The 15,194-nt window shown below is 39.2% G+C and overlaps 3 protein-coding genes across 7 annotated transcripts in view; all 3 read left to right on the plus strand.

Annotated features, from left to right (window-relative positions):
* LOC107678546 (mitochondrial antiviral-signaling protein-like) overlaps positions 1–15,194 on the plus strand; it is a 25,969-nt gene that overhangs the window by 5,067 nt on the left and 5,708 nt on the right. For 2 of the 3 annotated variants that reach the window (XM_016473841.1, XM_016473840.1), the window contains 4 exons: positions 860–989; positions 1,104–1,284; positions 1,374–2,092; positions 2,241–4,104. In XM_016473841.1, coding sequence (XP_016329327.1) covers positions 867–989; positions 1,104–1,284; positions 1,374–2,092; positions 2,241–3,014 — 1,797 coding nt within the window. In that variant the 5' untranslated portion in view covers positions 860–866 and the 3' untranslated portion in view covers positions 3,015–4,104. Of the gene's footprint in view, positions 1–859; positions 990–1,103; positions 1,285–1,373; positions 2,093–2,240; positions 4,105–15,194 lie in introns of those variants that run through there. The other variant, XR_001632947.1, reaches the window with a different exon arrangement.
* Positions 4,621–10,084, plus strand: LOC107678547 (pantothenate kinase 3-like). 2 transcript variants are annotated; one of them, XM_016473842.1, is made up of 7 exons: positions 4,621–5,002; positions 5,824–6,176; positions 7,598–7,851; positions 7,964–8,140; positions 8,459–8,582; positions 8,791–8,916; positions 9,003–10,084. In XM_016473842.1, the coding sequence occupies exons 1-7, from the start codon at positions 4,774–4,776 to the stop codon at positions 9,051–9,053; spliced, it is 1,314 nt and encodes a 437-aa protein (XP_016329328.1). In that variant the 5' UTR covers positions 4,621–4,773; the 3' UTR covers positions 9,054–10,084. The 2 variants fall into 2 exon arrangements, with proteins under 2 accessions (XP_016329328.1, XP_016329330.1); XM_016473844.1 differs by having other exon boundaries at positions 4,961–5,006.
* LOC107678544 (lysyl oxidase homolog 3-like) overlaps positions 10,393–15,194 on the plus strand; it is an 18,660-nt gene continuing 13,858 nt past the window's right edge. For both annotated transcript variants that reach the window (XM_016473839.1, XM_016473838.1), the window contains exons 1-3: positions 10,393–10,585; positions 13,543–13,878; positions 13,967–14,130. In XM_016473839.1, the coding sequence (XP_016329325.1) occupies positions 13,551–13,878; positions 13,967–14,130 (492 nt within the window). In that variant the 5' untranslated portion in view covers positions 10,393–10,585; positions 13,543–13,550. The remainder of the gene's footprint in view (positions 10,586–13,542; positions 13,879–13,966; positions 14,131–15,194) is intronic.

Consider the following 15,194-nt stretch of genomic DNA (forward strand, 5'->3'; position numbering starts at 1 on the left):
TGCGTCTGCAGCAGTGCAGAGATCGTTTCCGCACCGAGTCTGTTGCTGTGCTGAATTAAAGTAACACCGCATTGTTTGCAGTAAATATGAACATGGATTGACACAGAATTTTGTAACTACACCATAAATGCATATTATTAAAGTCTCCTGTGTAAAGTCCACAGTCAACACATATGGCTTTTTGGCTAGGTTTAAAGGGAAATGGTAAACAGCCACAGATCAGTACCGGACTACTGTGTGAAAGCACAGACCGTGCTGCTTCCCCTCTCACAAGGGGAATTCACCCCATTTTCAAAAATGAAATTCAGGCCCTGAATAAATGTCTAAAAATCATGATTGGAGTATCACTATAAATAGTTATAAATGATAAAAAGAAGGCTTTAAAAAGATCGGTATCGGTGATCGGTATCGGCAGACACTGCTTTCAGTGATCGGCGATCGGTGATAGGCCTCAAAAATCCTGATCGGAGCACCTCTACTGTTTTATATATAGCCTATATTTCCCCCAGGGGAAGTGCCGCCACAGATAGAGTGCAAGTCTGTGGGAAACATTGTCTTGGGACAAGGTTTTCACACTGACAGCTGTCATTGTAAGACAGTTAGCAACTCCATTTGTTTGTCCGAGTTAGCAACAGTAACTAAGGTGGCGGGGCTAAACACACCTGAAACACACCTGAACAAGCTAATCAAGGTCTTGGCATACTAGAAACTTCCAGGCAGGTGTGTTTAGGCAAGTTAGAGCTAAACTCTGCAGGACAGTGGTCCTCCATGAATAAGTTTGGACACCCCTGATTTAGTGTGATTAATTAACAATAAACCACTGAATAACATTATTTTTCTATCTTTCTCTCTTTATAAGTGCAAAAATGTCATTTACACGTGAGCAATTTTATAATGAGGCAATCAGGCCAAATTTGGCTCGTTTTTCATCAACGGTCAAAGTGAGAGATATCTTACCTCACCTGCCATGCCTCACACTCACTGATAGGGTAAGCAGTATTACATTTAACTACAAATAACATCATAACTATAACCAGATACGCAAGAGTAATAGGCTCAGTTAAATAATTTTTTGTTTACTAACTGAATTTGTATTTTTGTAGGAAGAGGTCGAAGCCAAGAGAGAAACTTCTGGAAACTTCACTGCTATGCAGACACTTCTGGACAATCTGCGGAGGCGAGAGAAATGGCCTGATGAGTTCATCACGGCACTCCGGAACTGTGAACATAGGGAACTGGCTGATGAAATAAGCGCTACTTATGACAGGATCAGGGGCATCACCAGTAAGAGCTTTCCTGCTTATGTTCTAAGCAAATTATGAAAAGGAGGGACATTATTTTATGAATGCCTTTGTTCTTATTTTTATCTATAGATAATGCTGCTCCTACACCCAGACCAGCACCTGCTCCAGCTCCTTCTTATACTTCAGCTGGTGCCTCAACAACCGTAACCACAGCAACAATTCATACAGTCCCAGCGACTACTCCTCTGCTAGTTCAACTGCCCCTTGCCCCAGCAAGTTCAACTGCCCCTTCCAACACTGCAGCCCCAGAACCATCTCCTGCTCCTGTTCTCCAAGTTCCAGAGACACAGCAGGTGCAGAAACCGCCTACTCCAGTTCCAACACCTTCTGCTGAACCAGTTTCCCAAGCTGAAATCGCACCTCCTGTTGTACCTTCTTCCCAAGCACCTCCCCCTTCTGCAGCCTCAGTTTCAAAAGTGCCTTCACCTGTTCAGCAAAATGTCACAACCCACACTGGGGCAGTTGAGAACAAAACACCCGCTTTAGATAGTTCAGATGGCTTGGCTTTAACGGACCAAACCTCCATCTCCTCATCAAATGGTGAAGCTCTACTCTCCACCTCAAATGCTCAAGCATCTTCCTCAGACACTTCCACTTCTCAAAGCCAAATGACAAAGCCTTACACCACCTCCCAAACTTCTCCAAAGTCAAAGAAAACCCAGGTGCCACTAGAAGTCAAAGACATTTACACTTCTGAGAGACTCCCTGTCCAAGACACTAATCTCTTTCTGAGAGTGGAAAGGACATTTCAGGAGCCGGAAGAGATCTCTGACCCAACTGCAAATGAGGTAATGGTCAACCGAAAGCACTTCACTGTTGTTCTTTGGCAAAACTGTGACATAGAAAGTTTGTTATTAAAAGTATCTGGTCAACTCATTTTCAGGTTTTCCAATGGTTAATAGTCTTCTGTGGCTTATTATTTTGTTTTTTTTGCAGGTGGTTCAAAGGAACAACACTGTTGGATTGCCAGTTTTTAATGCTCCAACAAATTCTACCGGAACAGCTCAGGCAACATCTTCTGCACCTGCTGAGGTGGTTACGCACTCTCCCGCTTCCATCGACCAGGAATATTTCAGCAAACCTGGCATCCTTCAGCATTCAGAACTCCAGCAGAACAGACCAGTGACTCTTCCTGTCTCGCAAGAGGAGCCTTGCTCAGTGGTTTCAAATGATTTGGAGATCAGCAGCTTGATGCAAGCAACAGAGCCTTCCACAGAACCTGGACAGTCTACTAGTCATGCAGACCAGAACTCTGCACCCTTTGCTTCCCTTGATTCTGCTACTCAGTCCTTTCAAGACCCTCCATACACTGCTGCTCCCTTGACCCTTAACCAGCCTGAGGAGGACCACTATGAATCTATCTACGATGGTCATACACAGATAAATGTATTTCAGTTTGCTGAAGAGCCATCTGCTGAAAATATGAATGGTCAGCCACCAAGCATCCTGCAACATAGCATCTCTGAGGACCACAATACCATGAACTATGTTGGCACAGAAAGTGCGGTTTATCTCTCTGAGCCATTTGGGCATGACAGTAAGAAGTCAACTGCCATCAAAGTTCAAGAGGAAGAATCCAGTGCTGCAAGGCCAGAGCAGAGAGGAGAGGGGTGCCCTGAGTTATTTGGGATAAACAACTTCCACCTTATTGCTGCAACAGGGATTGGTCTGTCTGCTGTGTTCTTGGCTTGGAAGTTCACCCACAAATGAAAATTTTGTCATCAGGTACTCATTCTCATGTTGCATGAAACCCCTATGATTTTTATTTTTCGAAGCAAAGTGTCCAGGCTGCTCTTTTCCATTAACAACAGTGGATAATAACGGGTGCTGTCAAGCTCAGAAAAGGACAAAACATACAATAAAAGTAGTCCTTATGATGTTTGTGCTATATACCAAGTCTTCTATAACCATTTGATAGCTTGCTGTGAGGAACAGACTGAGATTTTACTTAACATAATATCTGTCGCCAAACTCTCTAGTGGTTTTATCCTTATGTATTTATTTTCATGAGTGTATATATAGGACTATATGTAATCATGGTTTGCCATGTGCCTTACATATATATATGCCTTGTATGCCAGGGCCGATAATGAATTTGTCTGCCGTTGCACCTATTTCACTGCTATTAAATGGAGTGTCATGGAGCTTTAAAGTAAATTGGAGAACCCAGCTTGACAGGCATTATAGTGTTCAACAATTAGATGTATTGTGAGTTGTGAAAAGTTGCAAGAATACATCCTGTTAGTGACAGACCATAAATATAAGGAGCTGTTGCATAACCTAACCTATCGGACATTTCTGAAAAACTCATTTGGAACATATTGCATGGACTGGACAATCGCTCTAACCCTCTCCGTTAGCCCCCTCACAGAAGACTCGCAGGAGTGTTTCTTCTCAAACTCATCTTGTTTCTCATGAATCCTCATTCACAGATGCCTTAGTGAACACCTTCTCCATCACTGTCCCATATTTTCTGGGCAGTTTGACCCCGTAAGAGTTTCAAAGTGTGTGCACACACACACAAACAGGACACTGTCCGCTTTTGACAAAATTCAAATGTATTCTCCTAATGCCTGCTGTAAGAGGGTCCAATAGTGGAGTAACTGTTAAAATAGATTAAGCTAAATGCAAACATAACCAAGTGCCCCATGTGTGAAAATGTAAAGTTTATATTGTTTATAATGCTGATATATAAGTGTTGCGTCTGCAGAAGTCTCCAGGTACAGTGCACAACAGTAATACTTTTAGTTTTAAGTCTTTTACCAAACACCGTACAGGTGCATCTCAATAAATTAGAATGTCGTGGAAAAGTTCATTTCAGTAATTCAACTCAAATTGTGAAACTCGTGTATTAAATAAATTCAATGCACACAGACTGAAGTAGTTTAAGTCTTTGGTTCTTTTAATTGTAATGATTTTGGCTCACATTTAACAAAAACCCACCAATTCACTATCTCAACAAATTAGAATACTTCATAAGACCAATAAAAAAAAAACATTTTTAGTGAATTGTTGGCCTTCTGGAAAGTATGTTCATTTACTGTACATGTACTCAATACTTGGTAGGGGCTCCTTTTGCTTTAATTACTGCCTCAATTCGGCGTGGCATGGAGGTGATCAGTTTGTGGCACTGCTGAGGTGGTATGGAAGCCAGGTTTCTTTGACAGTGGCCTTCAGCTCATCTGCATTTTTTGGTCTCTTGTTTCTCATTTTCCTCTTGACAATACCCCATAGATTCTCTATGGGGTTCAGGTCTGGTGAGTTTGATTGGCTCGTTGGGATTTCAGTTGACAGGAAAAGCGCATTCATTGGAGAGTCGAGTAACTGTGCTTGTGGTGTCAACACAGCGACGTAAACATTTTCAATGGAGATGTAAATGACGGTATGCAGTACTGACAATGCAGTTTTATATGTTAACGGTGATTTTTCTGCTTAACAGTCTGTGTAGAAATTTTTGGTAAAAGATATAATGGAGCTGAACGGCTTCCACTGTGACGCCGAGGGATGTGCGGAGGAGCAAGAGGAAGAACCGAAAGCGCTCAGGCTGCCGCGATCAAAGACGGATGCGTCATGTAGCATAATTGCTACACCGGGTGCAGACAGCGCAGCGGCCGGCGGCAGTGCACTCCGAGAGCAGCGGGTGTCAAAATCGACACCGGCGATGCTGAGGCTCGATTCGCTGAAAAAGAACAGGCCGCGTAGGTGAACCATCTTGTTATGGCGCTAGGTAACAGGGTTAACGGAGCTGATGCCACAGTGAACTCATAGTGATAAAATCTCAAATATATATAAATAAATCAAACCTATAGTCATACGTTTTATAGCCCTGTTTGTCAATTTCGTGCGCTCACGGTTGGCATCATATTACTAGAAAAAATGTGTATAGACGATAGATAACATTTAAGTTAGCATTAAACGTAATACAATTATTTGCATATGGTGTAGCATTAATTCTATAGTCTAATGTACAGTTGAAGAACTGAATAAGCAAGAATAAATCTTATCAAAGGGCAACCCAGCACTGTAGTAAAATGGTACAGTCATAACATTTAATAACCAAAAATGTGTGAAACAATTTTTACACAATGTCATGATGACTTATTCGTCAAGCGCAACCATGCAGTCATGCTAAGTTATTGTGTAAAGAACAAATAATTCTCTTTGATTAATGAGAAATATGTTTGTTTCAAAACTAGTTAAAACTCTGTTGTGTATTTTAATTCGTAACTCTTACTTATTCTATTATTTTTTAATGCATTATAAATGTTGTCTGTTTAAAATTTGATGTACTGTTAGAAAATGGCAAAATCACAAATGAGGATTTTAAACTTATTTAGAAACTTTCCAAATTTTACCTACAGGGCTGAAAATGAAAATTAACAGAAAATAAAACGACTCATAAAAAGTTAACTGAACTTTTTCCTAAAAAAGTGAAATGAGCTTCATTCAGGTTTACTCAAAGAAAATGTTTAGAATATGCACAAGGTATTGAAGTCACTTACCTATTATTGGTCCCCAGCTTTCCCATGGTTTGGCATGGACATTGGTGGCACGTTGGTGAAGCTGGTCTACTTTGAGCCTAAAGACATTACAGCAGAAGAAGAACAGGAAGAGGTGGAGAGTCTGAAAAGCATCCGTCGCTACCTCACCTCACATACTGCCTACGGCAAAACAGGTATTCGAGATGTTCACCTGGAGCTCTCTGACCTCACCCTTTGGGGCCGCAAGGGCAACCTGCACTTCATCCGCTTTCCCACGCACGAGCTGCCTGCCTTCCTGCAGATGGGTCGAGACAAGCACTTCTCCAGTCTGCACACCACCCTCTGTGCCACTGGAGGTGGTGCATTTAAATATGAGGATGACTTCCGCACGGTGTGTCCAAGCTTGCATTGTTGCACTTTGCATAATTGCATATATATATATATATATATATATATTATGTGATCTGTTTGAAGGAATAAATAACCCAAAAATGAAATGATGGCCTCAGGCTGTCCAAGATGTAGATGCGTTTGTTTCTTCATCGGAACAGATTTAGAGAAATTTAGCATTACATCACTTGTTCACCAGTGGATCCTCTGCAGTGCATGGGTGCCGTCAGAATGAAAGTCCAAACAGCTGATAAAAACATCACAATAATCCACACCACTCCAGTCTATCAATTAACACCTTGTGAAGTGAAAAGCTGTGTGTTGCTAAGAAACAAATCCATCATTAAAGGGGTCATATGATGCTATTTTAAAGATCATTATTTGGTGTAACAGAATATGTTGACATGCTTTAATGTTCAAAAAACACATTATTTTTCAAATACTGTACATTATTGTAGGTCCTCTATGCCCCGCCTCTCTCAAACACGTCGTTTTCAACAAAGCCCCCTCCTTTGACAAGCGCAGTCTGCTCTGATTGGCCAGCTGACCCAGTGCATTGTGATTGGCCGAACACCACAAGCACGCGTCGGAAATGTAACACCCCTTACCATAATCGCGATCTTCAGCTTTCAAAGTAAATATCAAGACAGTTAATAATGTCGTTAGTTTTACCATCAGTTCAAGCCCGAAAGGCAACAAAGCCTTTTGTGCACAGCCAGCCTTGTACTCCTCTAGGTTAAAAAAACTGTCGTTCATAAAATGCGTTGCACAAATTCGAACATCTGGGTTGTGCTGTTCTGTTGTAAATAAATCTTAACCAATGATTACTATTTGCATCTACTTCCGTAAGGCCAAATAAAGTGCTTTTGCTTTCGCACTGAATCACACAGCGTCTCCCTGACATGGCTGCATCAACACTACTGCTGTTCCTGAAACCACGCCTTCTTTCTTTGCGTGCACATTTGGGCGGCATTATGCTAATATTTCCACATAGTGACGTAGACATGTGGGGGCGTGTTAGAACGAGCCGTTTTAGGTAGGCGTGGTTGACTCTTAACTTTTATAAAGAATATCTCTTTGGATTTGAGACTTTAGTCTTTGCAACTTTACAGATCTTTTTTATGCACCAAGAGCTTGTAACACTCCAAAGAGAAAGGAAAACTTGAAATCGCATCATATGACCCCTTTAAGATGTTTTAACTGTATAAGCTCTTCTGGCCAAAATACGATTCCATAATGTTTGGACTCTCATTCTGACGGCACCCAGGATCCAATGGTGAGCAAGTAATGTAACTGTAAATTTCTCCAGATCTGTTCCTATTTAAGAAACAAACTCATCTACATCTTGAATGGTCCGAGGGAGATTTTTGGTGAACTGTTCCTTTAAATAAATGGTTCCCTGTGCTGTCTTTCCTCACCAAGATGGCCAATCTGCAGCTGTTGAAGCTGGATGAGCTGGACTGTCTGATAAAGGGGGTTCTGTACATTTACTCAGTGGTCTCAAGTGGTCCACCTGAATGTTACTATTTTGAGCATCCAACAGACCCTGAGCGCTGCGAGCAGAAGGCATACAACCTGGAGAACCCCTATCCACTGCTGCTTGTCAGCATTGGCTCTGGTGTCAGCATACTGGCTGTATACTCCAAAGACAACTACAAGCGTGTCACTGGAACCAGGTTGGTCATGAATTTATAATATTGCATTCTTTTTAAATAACTCTTAAACAGTTTAAGAAAACGGGGATTTTACTGTGAAGCTATGGTAATCTTTTCTGTATTTCCCCTTCAGTCTTGGTGGTGGTACATTCCTTGGGCTGTGTTGCCTGTTGACTGGATGCTCCACCTTTGAGGAAGCATTGGCAATGGCCACAGAAGGAGAAAGTACATGCGTGGATAAACTAGTCAGGGACATCTACGGTGGCGACTATGAGCGATTTGGCTTGCCAGGATGGGCTGTTGCCTCCAGGTACAGTTATATACACTAACGTTTGAAAGTTTGGGGTCTTTTTTAACGTTTTCAATGTTTTTAATCAATCCAAATCAATTGAGCAGTTTAATCCAAGTCTTGTTAAGAGATACAGTCTCTTTATATGATGAACAGAATTAATTTAGACTTTTATTTACATCTAAACAATCATGTGACGTGGAATTAAACTGCTTGCTTCACATGTTTTGGTTAACTGGACTTTCAGTGGAGGGACAAAATTTAGGAAAATAAAATTTTTTTTCAATATAATGTGTGTGCATTTTTTTCAATATAATGTGTGTGCATTTTCTTTTGCAGCTTTGGGAGCATGATATGCAAGGAGAAGAGAGACTCAGTCTCCAAGGAGGATCTGGCTAGAGCAACACTTGTCACCATCACAAACAACATTGGCTCAATCACACGCATGTGTGCACTTAATGAGGTACATGTGCACATCCACACTATAAATCACCATTATGTTGTCCTTGCCCTTGTCTGTCAGCCTCTTTACGGTGCTGCCTTGTTGAATCTGGATCAAGCAGCATTGTACAGGGCTATGAGAGACCAGGGGCCAATCAGCTGCTAGGAAACTCCTCTTAAAGGAATGACATTTTCAGAATCAATGCTTATTATAAGTTTCTTCCATTTAGAACATTGAAAGAGTGGTATTTGTTGGGAACTTTCTGCGAGTGAACACATTATCCATGAAGCTGCTCGCTTATGCTTTGGACTACTGGAGCAAAGGACAACTCAAAGCCCTGTTCCTCCGACACGAGGTGTGTGTGTGAGTCTTTATAATACCTCCAAAGCTTAAACAAGATCTAAACAAATCACTCATAGTCATTTTATTTGTGTTTTTCAGGGTTATTTTGGAGCGGTTGGTGCACTTTTGGAATTACCAAACCCATCCTGATCTGCTACCTTATCTTAGTTCGTGGCTTTTACCAAAAGTCAGAAATATTTATGCAAACAGGCCAAAGTTGCTTTTAAATATCAGACCATGCCCTCAACTATACAGACCAAGCCCTGACATCTTATTAATACCAAAAATATTATAGTCACTAAAATAACATCTCTTAATAATGAGCTATACACAGTCAGGTTAAACAATCACATGCCTATAGTTTAAGGAATTGCTGCAAACTTCAGAACTATTTAGAGTCGGTCAATTTTCAAAGTCTTATGCAAAAACCACCAGCTGATATGAGAATAAGACAGTAAGATCTGATACATAGCTTAAATCAGCACGTCACAATCAGGTGATTAGACATCATTTATAATCAGTCAGCTGTCATACTGTATTATCATTACAGGTTATGAAATTATATTGCATCAAACAGAAGAACAGTGACTGAAACCTGTTTATGTTTGTTAGTGACAGTAATCATTACAGTACATTTCACTGTTTTTGGGGCACAGCAAGCTGATATCAGTCAAGCACCTTTCTTTTTCATTTTGCTGTCTTGTATGTAACTGATACAATGTAAATTCAAAATGAGTAAGTATAATTTTTGTTGTCGGGGTCTGTTGTATAAAAGCTGTTCTTTTATGTGTAGTGAGTTAAGTCAGAATGTCATAAATGTCATGTAGGTCATATTATGTTTGTAGAGAAACAGAGTTGTTTGACAGCATTTTGCATAAAACAACTGAGAGAGAAAAGGACCTAATATCAGGGAGGGGAACAAAAACTTTTACACTATGGATAATTCTCCTCTTCAAAGCTGAGAACTTTTTTTTTTTTTTTTATGGATTTGCTTAATCCAACACCAAACCAACATGTGTTCTGTTGCCTTCTCTTTATAGTCTGTTGTATGTTACTTACTGCTCATGTCTGGATAAATCAGTTTGTTACTACACCAGCAAATAAGATGTGCCTTGCGTTTTGTTTAAACATGGAAAACAAATTGTTCCCTTTTTAATCAAAACTATTGTCGTTTTTGTAATAAAAGATATAAATAACAATATAATAAGGCTTCTTCGTGCTTTTGACATGCAGAAACAATGATCCATTAAAATTGTATATTTTAATAGTAGCGCGTTATTTTTTTTATTTACATATTCAAGCCAATTTTACGAAGATCAGAACCCATCAAACGTGCCTGACCAGAAGAACGTTCTGTTATGCAAGTAGGAAAATCTCCTAAACTGTGAAAGGGCTATGTGTTTTTCCTCAAATAAATCCTGCCCCTTTTCATTCGCGTGAAGTCGTCCACGAGTCAGCTCCACCTCTCTCTCTCTCTCCCACCCGCACGACTGTCCAGCTGGCAATTCACTGCCGTTACAGCCCGTTATCACTGATCATTAGGTGCCTTTCTTTGTTTCGTACAAGGTTTGGGTTCTGCAGCAGGTACCTCTTTCTTTTCTGGATGCTTCTCAGGTTCTGTGCATAAATATAAACTGCATGAAACTGTGTGCCAAGACTGTGGAGGAACCGATTAACTTGAGGTAAGGGACAATTTTAAATAATATTTATTAGTCTGTGAGTATATTATTGAATCGTTGAATCTTTTGTGCAAATGTGTCATAAATACTGTTGAATAGAGTATTTACTTGCACAGAGATCATCTGATAATTAAAGCAGCTGGACGCCAAGTAGCCTACACTTCCTCTATTACGTCCTTGTATTATTCCCAGTTTTGCAGTGAAGCTAAGAAATGATGTCAACGCATTTTCAGCAGTGTTATGTTTTATTAAAGAACGCTGAAAACGCCGCTCATTAGAGCGCATTGGTTTTGTCGGAAGTCACTTTTCTCCTCCTCCGCTTGCATTTCTTCAAGAATGGACAGCGGTGTTGAACCGTCCTTTGCGCAGAGAAGTTAAGCTACTTGAACTACATTTGGAGTCACTTTAAATAAACAGATAAGCATGCGTTTGCATTTCGCCCTCACATGTTTATTAACTTGATGTTTAATAGTACATTTGTCTACAACTCCTATGGGGTCCAGACCATGGCTGCGTCTCGCCGTTACCTCAGCAGATTTGTTTAGCCTGTATAGTAATTTAAAAGCGTGATATAGTTTACAAATGAGGTGATTTAAAGACTTTATCAAGTATATTATGCTGTTAGTTTGATTTAATTATAATTGCCGTGGAAATAGCGTGTGCTGGTGAATGATGTGCTGCTTAGCTGCTGAAGATCTGTTTTTCAATTGCGCGCCAGTCTCTACTAGCCTACCTTAATTGGATCCATCCAGGAAAAGTCATTGATTTATCTATTCAGTTTGACATATGTTACATATTTAAGTTTTACACATTCTTGAAATTACTTAAAAGACTTGTTATATACAACTACATGTAGATTTAATATGCATTATTTAGTGTACTTTATTAGAAAGGAGACAAAGGAAATATTGGACATGAAAAAAAAACAAGTAAAATGAAGGTAAATATCTCTTGCGCACAGAATAGTCAGGCTATATCTGTCATTTCCAATCAAGCTGTCCTTTTGTCAAATTATGCGAGTGTCAAAATATTGTGTTTATTTAAGATACACAAAATTCTATATATGAAATTCCCTTAGCAAGACAAAGGAGTTTGCCACTGGACCAGAAGTGGCCATATTTAAAGAGAATATTTGGGAATCACCCCAATTTGAGGATCTGCATGTAAAGGCCAAAATCTTGTGGTTTTTATGATTACCGATGTTTTTACATGGATTAAAAAGATTGTGCTATGGCCTGATATTCAAATGAAGGCAATTCAAAGATGCTGTGCAGTCCCAAAACTGAAGAAGACCATGTGTTTGGGTAACGGGCCTGTACTCGCTCATAGCCAGTGAAGAGGGGGCTCCAAAATGTACATTCCTGTGTGACCCACATGGCTCCAGAGTGGCTTGTCTGTTAAGCTGTTGTTACATTAGTGAAATCCCATAGCCACACAGGTGAGGGGCTGTTATATCATCAACACAATTACCTGTGCGATGTCATACTTTATACAAAGGGTTTAAACACTTCTGTCTACAAACATTATGAGATGAACCTCATGCCAATCACACATAAAGTCAGTGGGTGGCTCAGTTAAATGTTTTATTGCTTCCCCTAAAGTCAATATGCCAGCTGGTACTATATTGCAGGATGATCAAAATATCAAAACTGGTGCATGCACATGAAAAAACTGAGATGAGGTTATGTTTATGGGATGAATGAGATGTGTGTGTCAAATGCAGTTATTGTCAGTTTTTCCTACTCACTCATTCTGTAACACAATGGGTGCCCCAGGGTGTGTTGGGAATTTGGGATACATGCACAGACCATTGATCTGTGGGTGAATCTCAAGAAAACACATATTTCTCTGAAATTAAAAGACAAGGTACATAATTTTTTATAATGAAAACTAATAGAGCTTATTTTTAGCCATTCAGATGTTTGTATTATTTTTATAAGATGGTAATCATTACTGTAATGCTTCTGAATGTTGTTGTTTTTTTCTTTTGTAATAGCCATTATTCTCGATGATGATTCTAATAAGATTCTTATTACTGTGTACACTGTAAAACATGCTTTTTTCAAAGTTGTAAATAAATATTACTGGAGTAGGCTACATTTTACAAGAAATTACTATTTTAATTAATTATGAAATTTAATAGCAATAAATTAAATCATACACAAATGTATTTTATTTATTATTCAATTTATACAGTAACGATAAAATCATTTTTGCATTATGATAATGAGAATTGGTGACGGGGTTAGTCACCTTGCTTAAAAATGATGTCACATGGCAGAACATTTATATGGTCCTAAAAATGGCTTAATTGTCTTTAAACAATATACACATTTGGGGTGAAATGTGACCCAGAAGTAAAATGACAGTAAATGCCTCTTGTGAACAGAATAGTTTTAACTGTATGTCATTTCCAATCAGTCTGTCATTTTATCAGATTGTTGGGAATTCAGGATACATGCACAGATCTGAGGGTAAATCTCGAGAAAACATGTCTGAGACACATTTTGTTTTTTTTATGACATGATCAGTGTTGTAATGCTTCTGAACTTTTTTACTTTTTTTTGTCGTAATGCCCATTATTCTCCATGGAGATTCTCATTAATTACTGTAAAACTGTAAAAAAGATTTTTCAAAGTTGCAAATAAAAAAAAGATTTCTGGAGTACGTTTAACTATTTCAAGCTTTCTACTTCAAAATGTAACATTTAATTCAGTGTGCATTACTTTGTAATTATTTGTGACATTTACTAGTAAAAAGTAAGTCCTACACAATTTTTTTTAGTGTACAGTCATTTTTTACAGTACAGTCATGAGACCTGGGGGTGGGAGTGTGCTTAACGTGTTCTGTGTGATCACATGATATTGACCAAATCAAATCATGACATTCACACAACAGTAACCACGTGTTTTTCAGGATTATTCAAACCTTCCCCACTATGTTTCTGTTCCCTGCTGCAGAGCCGCGCATGGAGCTGTGTCAGTGGTGGCGACACGTTGTTGTCTTCTTACTTAATGCTTGGATTCCATCATGCTTTGCCCAAACCACACCGCCAGCGCACTCGAGCCCCACACCGACCCCTCAGACAGCAGAAGGCCCAGAGACACTGAGGTTCCGTCTGTCTGGTTTCCCCAGAAAACACAATGAGGGTCGAATTGAGGTGTTTTACAAGGGTGAATGGGGAACCATCTGTGATGATGACTTCTCGCTGGCCAATGCCCATGTCCTCTGTCGCCAGCTTGGCTTTGTGTCTGCCACAGGCTGGGCTCACAGTGCCAAGTATGGCAAGGGCACAGGTACCGTTTCTGCACATGTTTGCACACTCATTGAGAGAAGATATAAAGTAATTTCTGTATGTGCTCAGAGAATTTGTGTTTGTTTCAGGTAAGATTTGGCTTGACAATGTGCAGTGCAGTGGCAGTGAGAGGAGCGTGTCAGTGTGTAAGTCTCGTGGCTGGGGTAACAGTGACTGCACTCATGATGAGGACGCTGGAGTGATCTGTAAAGATGAGAGACTGCCGGGATATGTGGACTCCAATGTTATAGAGGTAAAGGACCCTACACAGACATAATTAAACTAAAATCACAATCACAATTAAACACAATGAAACATAAAATTGAACTGGCGCCGACAGAAAATATGAGAGAAACATTTTTTACAAAATTGTTATTTCTATATATCTAAATCTGGGGGTTTTTTCCCCTATTTTTGGCCATTGTTGTCTAGATCAGTGGTTCTCAATTCCAGTCCTCGCATATTTTGCATGTCTCTTATTTAACACAGCTGACACAGATAACCAACTTGTTAGAAGATAGCATGAACTGTTTCGATTGACATGGTCCCTACACAGTGTTCATTGCTCCCTATCCCTGAGCAGTCTGTTGAAGTTTACTTCACTTGGGAACATTTATTCATGGATTTGCGCTACACCACGGCCTGCATTACCTTCACACAATGACTAAACTTACTAGAGAAGTGTGACATAATATACCTCTGTAATCATGGTGGATTATCCTGTAATGTCCATTTCGCAGGGCACTTACGGTCAAATAGAACAAATGTCTGAAGTGATAAGAGAAACATACAAAATGTGCAGAGCGGTGGTATGTGAAGACTGGAATTAAGAACCACTGGCCTTAGATAGTTGATGTGTCTAGATAGATGTGCCTAACATTGTTAATCAAATCATGGCTCTAACTCCGATATTGAGTACAAAAAATGCATGTTGCTTACCTAGTAAATATTTTCCAAAAAATATTTTAAAAACAACATGTTGTCTTTAAATTAGAATACTTGCTTTTTTACCATTTTTGAGTGTGGGAAATCAGGAGTTAAGTACACTAAGCATAATTTTAATATTTTTGTAGTTTTTTAAATAATATTTTAAATGATGTATTTTTATATTTTTTAATTTTTAATTTTAGTTAAATATTTAGTAATTGTATTATGTAATTTTGTAACTTTTAACTTTTTTAAATATGACTTTTAAGAAATATTGTAGTTTTGCTAATAATTTTAGTGCTTCAACTTAAACTTATTTTAGCTAGTTTGACAAGGCAACATTACAAATTTTTCGTTTAGTTTAAGGTTTTATGTAATATTTGTATTTTG

The sequence above is a fragment of the Sinocyclocheilus anshuiensis genome, unplaced genomic scaffold (genome assembly GCF_001515605.1).
Source record: "Sinocyclocheilus anshuiensis isolate Anshui unplaced genomic scaffold, SAMN03320099.WGS_v1.1 scaffold536, whole genome shotgun sequence".
NCBI classification, from domain to species: Eukaryota; Metazoa; Chordata; class Actinopteri; order Cypriniformes; family Cyprinidae; genus Sinocyclocheilus; species Sinocyclocheilus anshuiensis.